Below are 16,472 nucleotides of genomic sequence, written 5' to 3'. Positions count from 1 at the left end.
AACACCACATTAGTGTAATTTTATTACGCTAATGTGGCGATGGAAGGGCAAAAACGCCACACCATATTCACAAAGTGGCACAATGCTTGCACCACATTATGCCTGCACCAGGCATAATGTATGCACGGGGTGGTCTGGCTCGGGAGGGGGGCATAAAAATGGCACAAAGTAATCTTTCAGATTCCTTTGTGCCATTTTCATCTGCATTTTTTAACGTCTGCTAAGTGCAGGCGTTAAAAAGAGGCTCCCATTGTGTTCAGTGGGCCTCTGGGTGCTTTGCAGGATAAGCGTCAACATTTTTTACGCTAGTCCTGCAAAGCTCAGAACTAGCGTAAATAATTATGTTGCTATTCCCCCTAACTACCGCCATGGTACACCATATTTTAAACATGGTGCACACATGGTGGTGTTAGGGGGTGTGAGAAAAGTGGCGCTGCACTACGTACAGCACCACTTTCCATAAATATGGACCTGGAGTTTGTTGTATATGAAAATAGAGGTTTTCCTCATTTTCCTCTTAAAAAGGTGGTTGGAAGTTCTCAAATCCCTATATCTGTCTTCCCAACAGTGCATGTAACAAACATTTTTGGGGGTATGTGCATATATAACCAAATGTAAATTTTATTAAGTATTTTTAAAGCGCAACCAAGAGAGATATAAATGTTTTTACACATAACAATTAACATCGGAAGACATTTAGAAGGGATGGATAAACAATCAATATTTTTAACCCTAGAGCACATATATGTCAGGATAGGTGAGACTTCCATGCATAGTAGGTCACTTTAATTGTTACAAGGTTGTCACTGTTGGGGGTAAGTTTAGTATTAGGTGAGGAAATGTTTGGTTAGAAGAGTTTTGAGCGGTCTCCTGGAATCAAGGAGAGGTGTGACCTTTCTGAGATTGACATGTAGATAATTTCACACTCATTCAGTGGGAGAGTGTTTATGCTAGTAGGGGCCTAGGATCCTCTGAGATGGGCAGAAGTTAAATTGTATAAGGTGGACTGTTATCACCTATGGCCTTATAGGATTCCCTCCCTTTTTGAGAGAACCACGTGGCTCACAAAGAAACAGAGGGATGTGATCATTTTTTTTCTTTATGTACCAGTCTGACTATCAGTTGAGAGACTGTATTGTATGTGGCCAGAAGTGAATTTGGAACACCAGTTAGTATGGCGTTCCTGAAGTCTAATCTGGATACTACAAGTCCCTGTGCCCCTTATGAGGAATTAGCAGCCCTATTCCATTCATCATATGTAGGTGGAAAATTGCTGCTTTGACCATCTTGTCAGGGTCAGTAGTGAATGTCATTAATATGACTGATGGCACAGGAGCAGCAGTGCAGCTGTCAAGGTTTTTCAAGCTCAAAAGAGATTGATCAAGCTTTTTTACACTGAAAGTAAGGAGCCGAAGTCACAAGGTAAAATTACACATATGTGCTGAGGTCCCTGGAGTTGCCCCTTGGGTGAAGCCAATACATACTTACTTGGGATTTCTCAGCATGAAGTGTGGAATCAGTGCTTTGGATGAAAAATCAATATGTGTCTTACGGATATGTTTACAGATTTGCATAGGTTTTTTGACATGTTCCTGGAGATTGTCATGAAATCAGACACACATAAATATGTGAAAATTGTATGTTTATGTCCACAGTGCTGAGATGCATATGTGTTGCAATCATACTACTAGTGTCCACCAATCAGCGGCGGCTCCTCTGTTAGGGCCGAGGATCGTCACCCACCCCCTGCAGACCTTTTACAACGAAAGGATAATAAACTGTGTTTATTATCCTTTCATTGTGAAAGGGGAGGGGCTTTGCGGGGGGACCTAGATGAGGGGAGTGAGTGCGCATGTGTGTTAGGCCAAACACACACGCACAGTAGGCTCTCTCCAGCCCGGCACTGTGTTGCCGGGCTGGAGAGAGGAGGCACAGGCTCTCAATCTGCCTGGGAGCGCCCTGGCTGGGCTCTCCAAGCCAATCCTAACAATGCTCTGAGCAGCATCAGGATTGGCCGCAGGGCAGGCTGGGAGCCTGTGCCTGGAGGGAAAGAAGAGCGGCGCGGTGGTCAAACAGGTAAGTTTTTGTTTTTATGTTTTATTAAATGTTCGTCCCAAACACCCAACACCTCCGCGTGACACACCCACTCCGTGTGCACGCAGCGAGCTGCAACTGCGACGAATCTGAAAAATAAGTAACATGTAAGAGATGTTGTTGCCCTTAAACAAGTAATTGTCCTTTATATATCTGACCATCTTAGTGTTAGTTGTATGACAGGGAAATCCAGTGCGATATCTTATACAGGATAGCACTGTGAGTAACACCATGTATTTACCTTCCAGAATGTTTCCTTCACTCTCCATCCTGGGAAGGTGACTGCACTAGTGGGACCATCGGGCAGTGGAAAGAGCTCTTGCGTCAATATTTTGGAAAATTTCTACCCTTTACACGAAGGACATGTTCTGCTGGATGGACGTCCTATCAGCACATATGATCACAAGTACCTGAGAAAAAAGGTAGGCAATGAGGGATCTGTGACAGAAGTGGCTTCACGTGCCCATTTTCTGCAAATGATGCTATGTGCTTGAACCACTGCGATTTGTTCCCTACTGTGGTCTGGGGACTGCTAAACAGACTTCAGCTACCACATATTCTGTGCAAAATGGAATTTCCTTTCACATCCGCTACAGACCATGCAACTGTACCCTTGGACAGAAAGTACTGATCATATGTCATGAGAAGGATAACTAAATAAACAGCTTCTTCTTTGCTTTTCTGGAATAAAGCCTGCTGATATTAAATACATAAGAATCATTGCTAAAAGCAGCCCTACTAAAATGAATAAAGTATGAAGACTAAAATGATCTAAACAGGGGTGACCAACTCCAGTCCTAGAGGTCCTCACGACGATGCCAGGTACAGCCACTCTAGCTGTGACCGACCCCAACATCATTCTCAACTCCGATACAGAGACGGTCAGTGTAGTTCAACATCATCTCTGGTGTTGACTGGACCAAGACCCTCCTGGTCAGAGACAGTGCTTTCTCTTTTTTGACAGGCCCAGTGGAGAATACAGTTGGGGCAGATATGAGGATCCATACAGTTATCCTGACCCCCTCAAGGATCTCTATCCTAGGAAAACTGGCATGAGGAACTGGCTGATGCTAGTAGTCCAGACACCTCAGCAGACATTGGCATGGCCTCTCCTGCTATTGTGGCTGTGGAGAAAAAGGATTAATTTGATATGGTGGTGTGGAGGGCAGCTGAGGTCCTGGACATTACACTGCCCTATGTGGCTGTCACGACAAGCATCTTGACAGAGGGGTTCATCATGGGGTAGCCCCCATGGAGCCTCTTCTACCCTTTAATGAAGCACTCACTTATTTCCTGCTTGGGGCCTGGGCCAAGCTCTGCAAAGGTCTTCCTGTTCATAGTACTAATGTACTCTGCCACCATCCACTACTTGGGGATCTAGTCGTAATCACCCTGCACCTCACCCGAGAGAACCTGGTCATCCTAGTCTCAGTGTCCAAAATCAACCTTAGCACTTTCACTACCATACTGCCGGATAGGGAATCCAAGAAGCTGTATACCTTTGACAAGAGGATGTTCTCCTCCACCAGCCTTGCACTGCCGTCCTTGAACACTGGATGCCTTGTGGGCTGGTATACCCAAACACTATGGGACTAAGGGCCAGATGTAGCACGCCGTTTGTATGGCGCAAACTGCGAAAAACACAGTTTGCGCCATGCAAACGGCCTCCCGCGATGCTCATTCCCAAATTGCGAGTCAGTACTGACTCGCAATTTGGGAATGCGACTCGCAAATAGGAAGGGGTGTTCCCTTCCTATTTGCGACTCACATCACAATTCAGAGTTGCTTTGTGACCGCGAATGCGGTCGCAAACAAACTCGCAGTTACCACCAGTGTCACACTGGTGGTAACTCATTCGCAAAAGGGAAGGGGTCCCCATGGGACCCCTTCCCCTTTGTGAATGTTGACAAAAATATTTTTTCAGAGCAGGCAGTGGTCCTATGGACCACTGCCTACTCTGTAAAAAACGAAACCAAATGGTTTCGTTTTTTTTTTTTCATTTTGCAATTCGTTTTCCTTTAAGGAAAACAGGCTGCAAAATGAAAACAAAAACTGCTTTATTTAAAAAGCAGTCACAGACATGGAGGTCTGCTGTCTACAGCAAGCCACCATCCCTGTGAGTGCAGGGACTCGCTATGGGGTCGCAAAATGCGACCCACCTCATGAATATTGATGAGGTGGGTCTTTGCGACCCCATAGCGAGTCGCAGAAGGTGTCTGAGACACCATTCTGCATCCGATTTTGCGACTTGCAAATTGCGAGTCACTCAGACTTGCAATTTGCAAGTCGCAAAATCGGATTTTGCTACATCTGTCCCTAAGTTGCGCAGTTGCTGTCCATGGTCCCAAGAAGGTCCGAGCCATTCTGACCCTATAGCCAATGGCAGTGACGCAGCAAAGTTCATGATCTGCTGCAGACTGGACATGACAGACTCTCTAGGTAGAGTGTTAGCTTTGTCACTGGCACTTTGTTGTCACACCTGGCTGAGGTCAGCTGACTTCACAGGGGATGTCCAAGCATCCCTTAGGGACATGCCCTTCGATAGCACTCTCTCCTTTGGCAACAAGGCAGACTTACCACTCAAGCACTTTAAAGACAGCAGGGCTACCGCCCGGCGTTGAAACTCTCTATGGCCCCACGCCATCCCCATTCTGCCTTCCGCTCCTTCTGTGGTTATGGTAGGGGTAGCCAGCCGCATCCATTTCCACCCAGCCATCATGGCCAAAAGGCTCCCCGGTCCTTTCATGCCTGCAAATGCAGCTCCCACAAGCATTAGGGGGACCCAAAACCAGAGATCTGCCTAGTCCACCACCCCAAACCCGGCAGCCGTAGGCTCCAAACCCCTTTATTATTCCCTTACAACATCACGGGCAACCAGTCGGGGACAGGATCAAGCACCTCTAGTCCCACTGGCAGTCCATACAAATGGGTGCTCCAAGTTGTTCAGCAGGATTCTGCCCTTCCATTCACAGAAACCCCGCCGTCCATGTCACCATCCTCAGATCGGCTGATGGAGGGCCACCTTTCGCTGCTGCTTCAAGAAGTGAAGGCTCTTTTGACAAAGCAGTCATCAAGAGGGTGCCAACATCAAAAGTAGGTCATTTTTATTAAATTTTGGTGCTGAAAAAGGATGGAGGCCTCCACCCTTTATTAGACCTGAACCCTCTCAACTAATTCCTGAAAAAGGAGAAATTCAAGATGTTAAAATTTGCTCAGGCCCTGTCTGCCCTGGACGGCAGTGTTTGCAGGACGCATAGTTCCATATACCCGTCCTACTGGCCCACAGACGTTACTTGTGGTTCATGGTGAGCCAAAAGCAATTTCAGTTCGCTGTTTTTCCCTTTGGCCTTCAGGTGTTCATGAATGTGATGGTGGTGGTTGCAGCTCATCAGCAGTGGTCAGGGTTTCCAGCCGTCCCACACCTGGATTACTTGTTGTTGGAAGTGGGATCAGCCCAGGCAGTCATCACCCCCAGAATACAGAGGACATCATGCATTGGCTGGGGTTCACTATTAACATGCCAAAGTCATACTGACTCTCTCTGACACTCCCTTTCATCTGAGCTATTCTGGACACAATGCAGTTTCGGGCCTATCCTTTCGAGCTTTAAGTCCAGTATACTCAGGCTAGGATTCAAAGTTTCAGCCTCTATCATGGATTTCGTTGTGACTGACTCTGAGGCTGTTGATCCTCATGACATCCTGCATCCTGCTGGTTACACATGCCTGCTGGCATGTGCTTGATCTGCAGTGGGACCTGAAGTCTTAATGGACACAGCATTAGGGGAATCACTTTGACCTGGTCAAGATATCTGAGGGAACTGCAAACGACCTGCAGTGGTGGCTAAAATGTGTGATTGGGTCAGTGGCTGACCTCTCTCCTTCCCTCACCCAGATGTCACAGTGGTAAGAGATGCGTCAATCCTGGTTTGGGGCGGCCATCTGGGAGAGGTGGAAATCAGAGGACTCTGGTCTCTGGGGGGGTGTCTCCGCTCCCTATCAACTTGTTGGAGTTGAGTGTGATTCACCTGGCATTGAAAGCCTTCCTCCCTTCCACCAAGGGAAGGCTGGTTCCGGTGTTCATGGACAACACCACTGCCATGCAGTACTGCAACACAAAAGGTGGGTGGGGTTGTGGCACCTCTGGAAGTGCTCAAACATCAGCACATTTTCCTTGTTGTACCATACCTGGGGGAATCGCTGAACGTCAGGGTGGGCAGCCTCAACCATCACTGCCTTGCAGATCACGAATGGCGTCTACATCCACAGGTGGTGTAAAGTCTCTTCTACAATTGGGGGGAACCTTGATTAGATCTATTTGCCACGATCAAAAATGCAAAATGTCAGCAATTCTGTGCTTTGTAGTTTCCAAGGCTGCTCTTACTTGGAGATGCGTTTCGTCATGAATGGGCCTGAGATCTACTGTATGCCTTCTTGCCAATACTACTCCTGCCCGAGTTCTGACAAAGATCAGGATTGACCATGCCCAAGTTATACTTGTGGCTTCTGATAGAGCATGGTGTGTATTGTATCCTGAACTACTGAGCATGAGCATCGGTCCTCTGACTATGCTGCCCCTTCTGGAGGATCTTTTTGCTGCAACGGCATGTTCCACCTTCATGAATGTAGATTGAGTGGCAACAGTTGCCATCGTTTTTGATCTCCCTCCCGAAGTCTAAGAACTCATTTTGACAACCCGGCATCCCTCCACAAAGACCATATACACCTGCTGTTGGGACTAGTTCATGGCTTGGTGCACTAACAAACATGTTGACCCACTGTCTGCACCCTTGTTCGAAGTGTTACTGTTTGGTTTGTCTTTAGCCCAGCAGGACCTGGTTCTTGGCAGAGTAAAAGGGTATCTTTCATCCATCTCTGCTTTTTTGCATCTGCTGGATCAACCCTTCCTGTTCAAGTCACATGCTGTGACACTTTTTCTGAAAGGCCTCCGGCATATGTTCCCACCCAAAAATGTTGTTATTCCCTAATGGGACTTTGACTCAAATAGTGAACTTTTTAAGAAAGTTAAAACCAAGTTAATGGGTGTGTGCCCCCTAAGATTCCTGTTGATCCAAACAGTCTTCTTAGTGGCCATCACACTAGCCAGGAGGGTCAGTGAACTGCAGACGCTTTCTGTTAGACCTGGGTACACCAGCTTCTTCTGAGATAAACTGGTTCTCCGCACCTGTGCTTCCTTTCTGCCTAAGGTGGTGACACTCTTCCATGTTGGCAAAAGCATTAGTCTACTGACCTTCTTTGCTGTGCCTCGCCCCTCCAAAGTGAAGGGGAAGCTTTACTGCTTGGACCCATAAAGAGTGTTGTGATTCTACATTGATCACACCAGATAAAGCCGGGTGGACGATCAGCATTTTGTTTGGTTCACTTGAGCAAAGAAGGGGAAATTAGTGCAGAAATGGACCATCTCCAAGTAATTTGTACTGTGCATTAAAATCTGCTACACATTGGCCAAAAAGCAACCCCCTAAGGGCTTGCAGGCTCATTCCACCAGAGCCAAAGCAGCGACTGCTGCGTGACCTCGGAAAATCCCTACCTTCAACATCTGTCAGGCTGCGATATGGGCATCTTTACACATATTTACCAAACACCACTGCCTTGACATTCAGGTCTGTCATGGTAGGCACTTTGCCCATTTGATCCTCTAGGACTTTTTGGTCTGAACAAGTTCACAGATCCACCTCCAGGGAGGTATTGCTTTGCTATCTATTCTGAGGAATCTGCAGCTAGAAGTCTCTGTCAGATGTACAAGTAACTTACCTTTGGTTACACCTTATAACTTAGAGACTCTGCCTAGCCACAGATTATTTACTGACCCTCCTAACCTCTCTGCTTTTGCAAACTGGGCTTGCTACCTAAAAAGGTCCTTGTAGTCCCTGTTGCTCTGCACACCGGTCAGTCAGCCTTCTGACGAGACTGTGCTGCTTCTGGTGAGGAAATAATCACAAAATGAAACTGATGTCAGTATTTTGGGGTGGCACCTACATAGGCACCGCAATCCAGCATGGATGACGCTAATGCAGAGCTGATCGAAGCCACTTAGATACTGCTCAAGAATTATTAGTTCCAGTCTAGCGTCTGGGAAATATTCTAAGGTAAGGAATAGACAATGCCTCTACCAGTTATGGTAATTAACTTGTTCTTCTCTTCCACCCATCCACTCACACAGGCAAACACATACTCACATCCATCCACGTGCTCACTCACTCACACCTATCCATTCACAAGCATCGCACACATACATCCACCATTCATAAGGACATACACAGACACACATAAATTCATACATACACACACATACATACATCCAACGTTCAACAAGGACTTACCAGGCTGCGGAGGTGACATTGGGTGGTATGAGGGAGAAGCAAAAAGGCACCTGTGATTCGAGGAGGCTTCGGGAAAGAAAGAGATGGACTGAAGATCCTGCAGCTTCCCCTCATTGGCTAGCCATGGTCAGCCAATGAGAGGAGGAACTTCCCCAACTCCTCAAAGGGTGGGGGGGCAGTGAGACTTGTTGACCTCACCCCACGCTGTGACAAGGCATCATTGATAGACAGTTAACCCTGGATAAGCTCAGGCTTAGAGACACTCATCATGCTTTGGAAAAGGGAGGTGTGGTGGAGATCCACAGCCCTTAATGACGGGCCACTCCTGAGTGTACATTACGGTGGAATGTCTCTAGCTGTGGTATTCCAAGTGTTGCCTGAAAGTATATAACCAAAAGGGAAATTCTCAATTACAAGGATCAAACACAACTTCACTACACTAAAACACTCAGTTCATCCTGAATGCAGATTTCAAGATGTAATATAAAAATCAATGCACCAACATGATCAGCACACACCGAAAAGATCGCAAATTGCCCTGTCTGCACCGTTCTGACAGTCAGCTATAGAGTACCCTGCTTTGTTAACTCCAAACATTAAATGTGTTTATGGACTTGCGTAATAATCAACATGCGAGCACAGCTGTACTCCAATAAGGCTTGGTATTTAAATAAGCCTGCTTCTTGCCGGGTGAATTTGATGCGGTGCCCAGATGCCACTGAGCATGCACCCTCAAGCTTTCAGAAGTGTCTGTTAGAACACATGACAAAAAGTCTCCCATGTAGCAGAACATCAGATGGGGAGCTCTAAAGTTTGCCACCTGATCCCTACTGCACATATGAGCAGGCTCATTCACACGCAACACAATAGAAAAGGAACCTCGCCGCCTATGAATGAATTCACTTGACAACGATGACACAGTAATAGACTAGGCACCCAACAGCCTCCAGGCTCTAAGCTTAACTGAGACCATCTTCCACAGCCTGCAATATTGTGAAACTCATATCCTACGTCCTTACTTTATCTTTCTCAGAAAACCTTTAGACTGCCGGCTCAACCCTCCTGTTCCAGCATCGACCATCAGACTGTTTGTCATCACATACTGGTGTGGTGCTGGAAATTCTAGGCAGTGGATATTGTTTTAATTTGGGTTCCTCTCTCAATTCAAGCAGGACCAGTGTCTCCAACATTGCTACATCTTCATAGCACATAGGAATTCTAGCGTAGGACCTGAAAGGCTTGTTGCCGTCTCTGGTGAATGATTGGACTCTGAGGCTGACTTTTGACAATAAAACTTGTGTGGCATCTTGTGTGTGTTTTATCGTGCTTACTTCACTTTTCCTTTCAAGCGTGCATAGACAAGTTCACTTCATGGCCAATGTGTGTACCAACATATTCATGTCACTTTGCCCCAGGCCCAACTTGCAACTGAGCTTGAACTGAATTCCTTGCTGTTGACATCAAAATATGAATTTGTTGATCTGGTTCTAGTGCCACCCCAACAATTTTAATCAAAAAGGTTGAAGTCACTGAAACCTGCCCTGAATATCCCTGGATGAATATCATCTTTGAATATTTGCTTTGCTTGATAACCTTTTCGGGGCAAAAACTTAACTTTGGAGGACTGGGGTAAAGCAGAAGACAAAGATGCATCCTTGCAGCATAGCAACATAACGTTATAGTATTCAAAGGTTGTTGACGTCTGCATAAAGTGATTACTGTGGTCTACTGCGAAGTCACGTTTACTTTTGGAGTCCTTGACAGGGGCTGCCTGTGACATTGTCTTGGTGATGCAGTCAGCTCTAGAAAAATCTCATACTCCCTAATGATGTATTTCCAACTGAAATAAGTATAGTCTTCTCGCTGAAGATATGCACTCAAGCCTGCCTTGTTTGGCACATTGGCTCTCTTTACGACCCTAGCGGTCGGTGCAGAAGTGGCGGTAATACCGCAAACATGCTGGCGGTAAAAAAAATGAAATTACAAGCATGGCGGTTACCGCCATGCCAAACCGCCACTTCTCCACTCCGACCGCCAGAGTGGTAATGACCGCTGGGCTGGAGACTTCGAGTCTCCAGCCAGACGGCCATCACTAGACCGCCGGCGGTATCACGACCCCGCATACCACCATGGATTTCATGGGGTTCTCGCCCCCGCCACAAAATCCATGGCGGTAGGCACTATCAGTGCCAGGGAATTCGTTCCCTGGCACTGATAGGGGTCTCCCCTAGCCCACTCCCCCTCCCCAGAGTCCTTCCCCAAAGCCACGACCCCCCTACCACCTCCCAAAGGTGGCAGGACCCCCCTCCCCACCCCCCCAAAACCTTGACACACACACACCCCCACACCCCTACACGCACACTCACACAACTACTACACATACACGCACACGTGCACACAGACATAAACACACACATTTCCCATACACACAACACATCCCCGCATGCATACATGCACTCACACACCCCCTCTACACACTCACACGCACACCCCCATGCACGCACACAACACACAACACCCCCCACCCCCCTCGCCTAACGGACGATCACCTTACCTGGTCTGGTGATCCTCCGGGAGGGAACGGGATCCATGGGGGCTGCTCCGCCGCCAGCCCCCCGTCACCAGAAAACCGCCACACCGACTCCTGGGACGTGATTCGGTTGGCGGTGTTCTGATGACGTGGCGGTGGAGGTGGAGCAGCCTCCACTTCACCGCCGACCGCCAGTATGGCTGCTGGCGGCTCTCTGTCTGGAAAAGGGCAGAAGGCTGCCAGCAGTCATGATACGCTGTGCGGAAAACCGCCTGGCGGTCTTCAGCACGGCGGTACCTTTCCAAAGACCGCCGAGGTCCAAATGAGGGCCATTGTCTTGCTTGAAGAATTTTACACCAGATGGCCATCTCTGATCAGCGATCTCGCAAAATGCACCTAATTCCCATGAAGTCCTGTTAGAAACCGCCTCCAAGGAGGGCCTGCGGAGCACTTTCAAATGCCTAAATTTTGACTTTGTTTGAAAAATTGCCTTTCCATCGAGGAGGAACCTTAAACTTCAGGTCAGTGGCGTGCTGATGTGGATGAACTTTACTTTTTGGCTGTGTCTCCCATGAAGCTACTTCAATCAAAGGTCTAGTCTTAATGAGGACTCACAAAACCTGTATCTTAGATCCTTTTTATATACAGTCTCGGGACTGGATCCAGGGAACACTCTTATGTTCGAAAACTTTTCGTGTGTCAAAGATGAACTCCTCTTCGGGACAAACCCCCAACCTTTATCCAACCAAGAGTACTCAGATGCCAGCCACAAGGGGTGCCTGCTTTTGAGTTTGCCCTTGAAGCCTTTTAATTATTTTTCAATTTTCAAAGTTTTTAAAATATAACATTTTTGCTATTTGATTTTCATCTGATATTTTTCTTTTCCCACAGTCCATGAGTAATTTTTCTTTGCTTTATATTTTTGGAAATGTTTAATGATTAAAGTCTTACTTTGGTGCCCATATTTAAGTTACTTGTCTTTTGACCATATGGTAGGTTGGGTATTGGTGAACAGAACATATTAATGCATTTTATGCGGGGAATGGGTTGGGGCTGCAGCCAAGGTGAGTTAGGGACTCTTTAATTTAAGACTGATTAATGATGAGAGTCTTCAGCGAAGGACAGAATGGGAGGTCCATCATAGCTCACATAAAGACTATGACCTCTCTCCTCCGTAGCCCAGCAGCCCGCTTTTCTGCTGAGTGAAATAAAAGGTTGCTTGCAAAGTACATAACTTTTGCGCATCACAAAAACGGCAATGTGTGTAGTTGCCCAGCTTTCGCTGGAGTTAAAGTTTCCCTCTAAAATTTGTGTTGTGGGAGATTTTCGTTGCAAAATCTTTTTGAGGGACAATTCGTCCTCTAAAGATATGTTTTGACGATAATAATAAATAATAATAATAAGCCAATTTACACTTCTGCGACATCGTAGCAATGTACATACCGACTGTTACTATTACTCCTCCTAAAAACTTTACTGTTAGCATATTTTTTGCAACTTCCTTTTTAAATACTTTACAAACAAACTTGCAAGGTTTTAAAACAAATTCCAAATGGAGTAGACAAAGATCCACAATTTTTTCTAAGCCTTTTTAGGTCGAGCATGCAAGCGATTTGACCTGTTGTAAGAATTGTGGGCTTTTAACCGCTCCCACCTCACACCCAGTACTTTCACTCGTTCTTGGGCTTGCCTTTCAAAAATCACTTGTTATCATTGGTAAATATTTTACGTTTGTCCCGCCTTGATGCTGTTTTTGTCATACCTTGCAGACTAACCCCGTTACATGGATAATTGCACGATTGCTGATGCGTTTGACTGCGAGAATACTTCCTTTTCCTTTTGTGTCTCTCCTCTGCGCTCATGCTGGCCGTGGCGCTTTGAATCGGCTTGCTTATGTCAACTATGTTTTACACTTAATTTTCCATTTTTGTGGCAAGAAAAGTCCAATCAGGAATTTACAACGCCAGTAGCTCTAATTCGAGCAAATGCGAGACTCATTGCATTGCTAATGCTTTTTTAAATGGCTTTGAAGAATTATTGCTAAGTTGTGAAGCATGCCACATTTTCTACAATCAACTACAATCCATAGCTCAATAATTAGGACTGCAGTTACGGAACCTCTTGGTTATTGTTGGGATCTGTTGTGGGACCGAATGGCCATCACCCGTGACAACGGCAAAACGCTAGTCTCAAAGGTTTCGGGTTGGGTCAGTCTGGTTGCAGACGACAGAAGTATTGGCTCTAGAACCCCAGCGGTTGCTAATTAATCTACACCATTAAAGAGGCCATGGACTGAATGGGGATAGATTCTGGATCACTCCCTCCTATGCTAGAAGCAATCCTTCTGGAGTAGGAGTAAGGCACTATGGAGGATCTGGCACCTGTGCCAGGTCTTCTCTGCTCGATGACTGTATGACAAGATACATTATTCTCGACCGAGCCCTTTTCACCAAGAGCGAGCCACAAACAAAATCTAAAAATGTACAATCTCACTCTCTGCAAGCAGTATTAGCTCCCCAAATGCAGCACTGATTTTTAGATTTCAGTGTGCACTTTGATACCTTGTGTATTTATGTAGTTTTTATCATTTTTATTTACTATTGTAATCTTATAATGAGAGGGCAAAAGGAAGGATGGCTTAGAAATAAAAATGTAGAAAGTGAGAGAATGGTGAAGTAAAGTTGGTGCGCGAAGGAGGAGAGGAGAAGTGAAGGCTTTGACAAACAAGAGAGGGAGAAGGGAAGCGGAGAGGGTTAGCAATGAAGATGGGAAAGTGCTGGTACTGGAGGTTGAGTGGAAGTGATGTGAAGATGTGATTGGTAAACAGCCCAGTACCAACATGTCTGGCTTTAATCACAACACATGAGAAGCCTTTGTCAACTGAGGGTGGTCTTAGGAGAGACAATGGAGGATGGTCGTGAGAGGGCAAGTGAGTTAGAAGGCCAGGAGGACAGTGAGAGGGGACCCAGGCCTGACAGAGAGACAACCCAGGGAAGCAAGCCACTGCTCGCCTCCCACGCCCCCCTCAGTGCCCAGCTCAGTCTTTGTCAGTCGTTCAAAAACGTGGGCTAAACCCTGCAGCTGCTTCCAAGTAAATGTTCTCACTAGTGCTTTAAGCATTAGACTTGGAGGTGTTCCTACTTTCAACGGGAGCTTGTTCAGGTCCACAGTGGAAGAAGCCTTCTTGCCTCTAGACATCTTTCTGTATGTTCACGGTGTGAAGAGGAGACATAGGTTGTGTGTAAATGGGAAGGGATGTGCCCAGGCATCCAGTCGTGCTAACAGGCTAACATGCAGCAACAACCACCAAGAACAAGAGATGAAACAGCAGTGCTCGCAGGTGGGTGGACCTGTGGGAGTGTGTTCCAGCCTGCAGGGTGACCTTTTAAGACCCTCGCAGCTGGTTCTAGTTTCAGATGCTATCACTGTTGTGCAGTGAGAACATAAATGGATTTATTTATTTGAAACACTTCTATTAGGGATATAAATGGGGCGTATCATAGCAATATTGAGACACTGTGGGGCCTATTTACAAAGTTAAATGCAGACTCTAAGGTAAGCTAACAACTGAAAATGTATTTTCTGCTCCCGCCAGGAACCCACAAAAGAACCCTGCAGTAGTAAATGCCATGTCCTTTGTGTGGGCACTTCCGCAGAGCTGGAATAAGTGCCCTGTGTAATAGTCACGCGACATTTCAAGTAGTTACACCCAGAAACCTACATCGGGGCAACTTTTCATGCACACAGCTAGGAAAGTGTGTGAATACAAAAAATATAAAAGAAAATTCAGTCGGAGATGTAAGTTACCTCTCTTAGTTTTATATTCATATTAATTTTATATATTTTATTTGCTGACTAGGACCCTACGTATCTATGTCCTAGTGCCAGAAACGTAACAAGCATCTTCATACTTTAGAATTATAGCAGGCTGCCGAGGGTTGGGGAAGCCTTTAACAATAGACCTACTGAGGGCAGAATGTTCTGAATTAAAATGGAGAAACAGAAAGACAAACATAGGAATGTTAAAGCAGAAGGCCTAGTTGCTGTATTTACTGGGCCTCTTAACATTCCAGTGTTCTATTAGCATTATATATACGTAGTGACCTAGGTACATTTAGGCATGCTACTGTAAAAAAAAGTAAAACAGCATACCATTTTCAAAATAAAAATCAAACTGAAACAATTACTGCACCAATGAGAGGTGCTGGAAAACACCAGGCATTTTATTGCTTAAATCATCTTCTGGTGTTAGTAGCAGCTGGCCGGCTTAAGATGGCCGGCCAAACACACATGCGCACTTAATGCACTCTCCCCTCCTCCCACCTCCCCGTGGCCCAGCCCCACCCCTCCCTGCACCTGCTAGCTGAGCCAGCAGATTAAAAATTATGATGGAAAATAAAACAATAGCAAGCTATTGTTTTTTTTTTTCATATGCTGGCTCAGCCAGGAGGGTGACGCCCCTCCGCCACTGGTTGGTAGAGAAAGTCTGCAAGGTGCATTTAAATTAATGGGTTTCGATTCGGGATCAGAATAAGTTGGAAGAATGTTAAATGGTTGAAGAGTTCATTTTTGAGTCTTCAGAAACATCTGGCAAACTTTGTCTCCAATGTATTAGAACAATGTCATCAAAGCAGGACCAGCTCCCACCCAGTAGAAAGGGTGCCTAGTTCACAGTGAGGCTGGCAAGCTCACATCCAACCTATGGGCTTATGTACTGTTCATGCCTGTTATTTAATGACGTTGTGTGAGATACCTACCAACCTTCCCTTCCCAAACAGGTGTGACAGTGTTGAGCAATAGTTCAATTCTAGGAAATTCAAAAAAGGACAACTGCAACTCTTGTCATAGCTCCTAGCTCTTTGTGAATATGCATGATATAGGCCCGTGTAGGTTCGGCAAATGGGCAAATTTCATTTTAAAATTAACTTTAGAAATCCTTTCTTCTCTTAGGATATTTTTCCTTAACATAGTTTCTTCTTTAACCCCTCCTCTGTAAAACTTCGGGTAACTGGGGCGCCTTCGGCTCTTTTTTCAGCAGTTACGCCTGGACTTTCCAGTAAATTGTGAGTGTAGATAACTGCAGGAAATACAATTAAAATGTTTGTAAATATCAAAAAGTTTAATCTGAGTGGGTTTAATATACAGTTCTAACTGCTCCTAGGATGCACCCGTGGTAACACCCACAGGTGAAACTAAAGAGGAAACTAAAAAGCGCCTAATGTACACATACGTATGTCAATAAAGCACTGTTACACCACACTTTTTTTCAACTTTTGTAAAAATTGTGGCATGCTCAGGTTACTCCTTCTTAGAGGTGTACGTCAGTCCTAAGACAAAAACCATAGCCTGTGTTTTTATAAAAAACCACGACTGAAACAACCGGACAATAACAGTGAAGCCAAGGGTGATTACGGAGAGCATAGTGGGAGGTGCGTGTCAATGAGAGAAGAACATGGCTGGAAGATGTAGCCAATGGGCCACAATTTGCTGGTGAACCTGTGTACC

General features: G+C 45.8%; 1 protein-coding gene across 1 annotated transcript in view; it reads left to right on the top strand.

The window, feature by feature from the left end:
* The window catches only part of ABCB9 (ATP binding cassette subfamily B member 9), a 117,058-nt gene that overhangs the window by 79,560 nt on the left and 21,026 nt on the right, over positions 1-16,472 (top strand). Inside the window, exon 9 of the mRNA XM_069214964.1 lies at positions 2,343-2,516. Coding sequence (XP_069071065.1) covers positions 2,343-2,516 — 174 coding nt within the window. The remainder of the gene's footprint in view (positions 1-2,342; positions 2,517-16,472) is intronic.

This window comes from Pleurodeles waltl, chromosome 11, assembly GCF_031143425.1.
Source record: "Pleurodeles waltl isolate 20211129_DDA chromosome 11, aPleWal1.hap1.20221129, whole genome shotgun sequence".
Classification (NCBI taxonomy): Eukaryota; Metazoa; Chordata; class Amphibia; order Caudata; family Salamandridae; genus Pleurodeles; species Pleurodeles waltl.
Note: the sequence above shows the minus strand (reverse complement) of the source record. Positions and strands in the feature narration are given on the sequence as shown.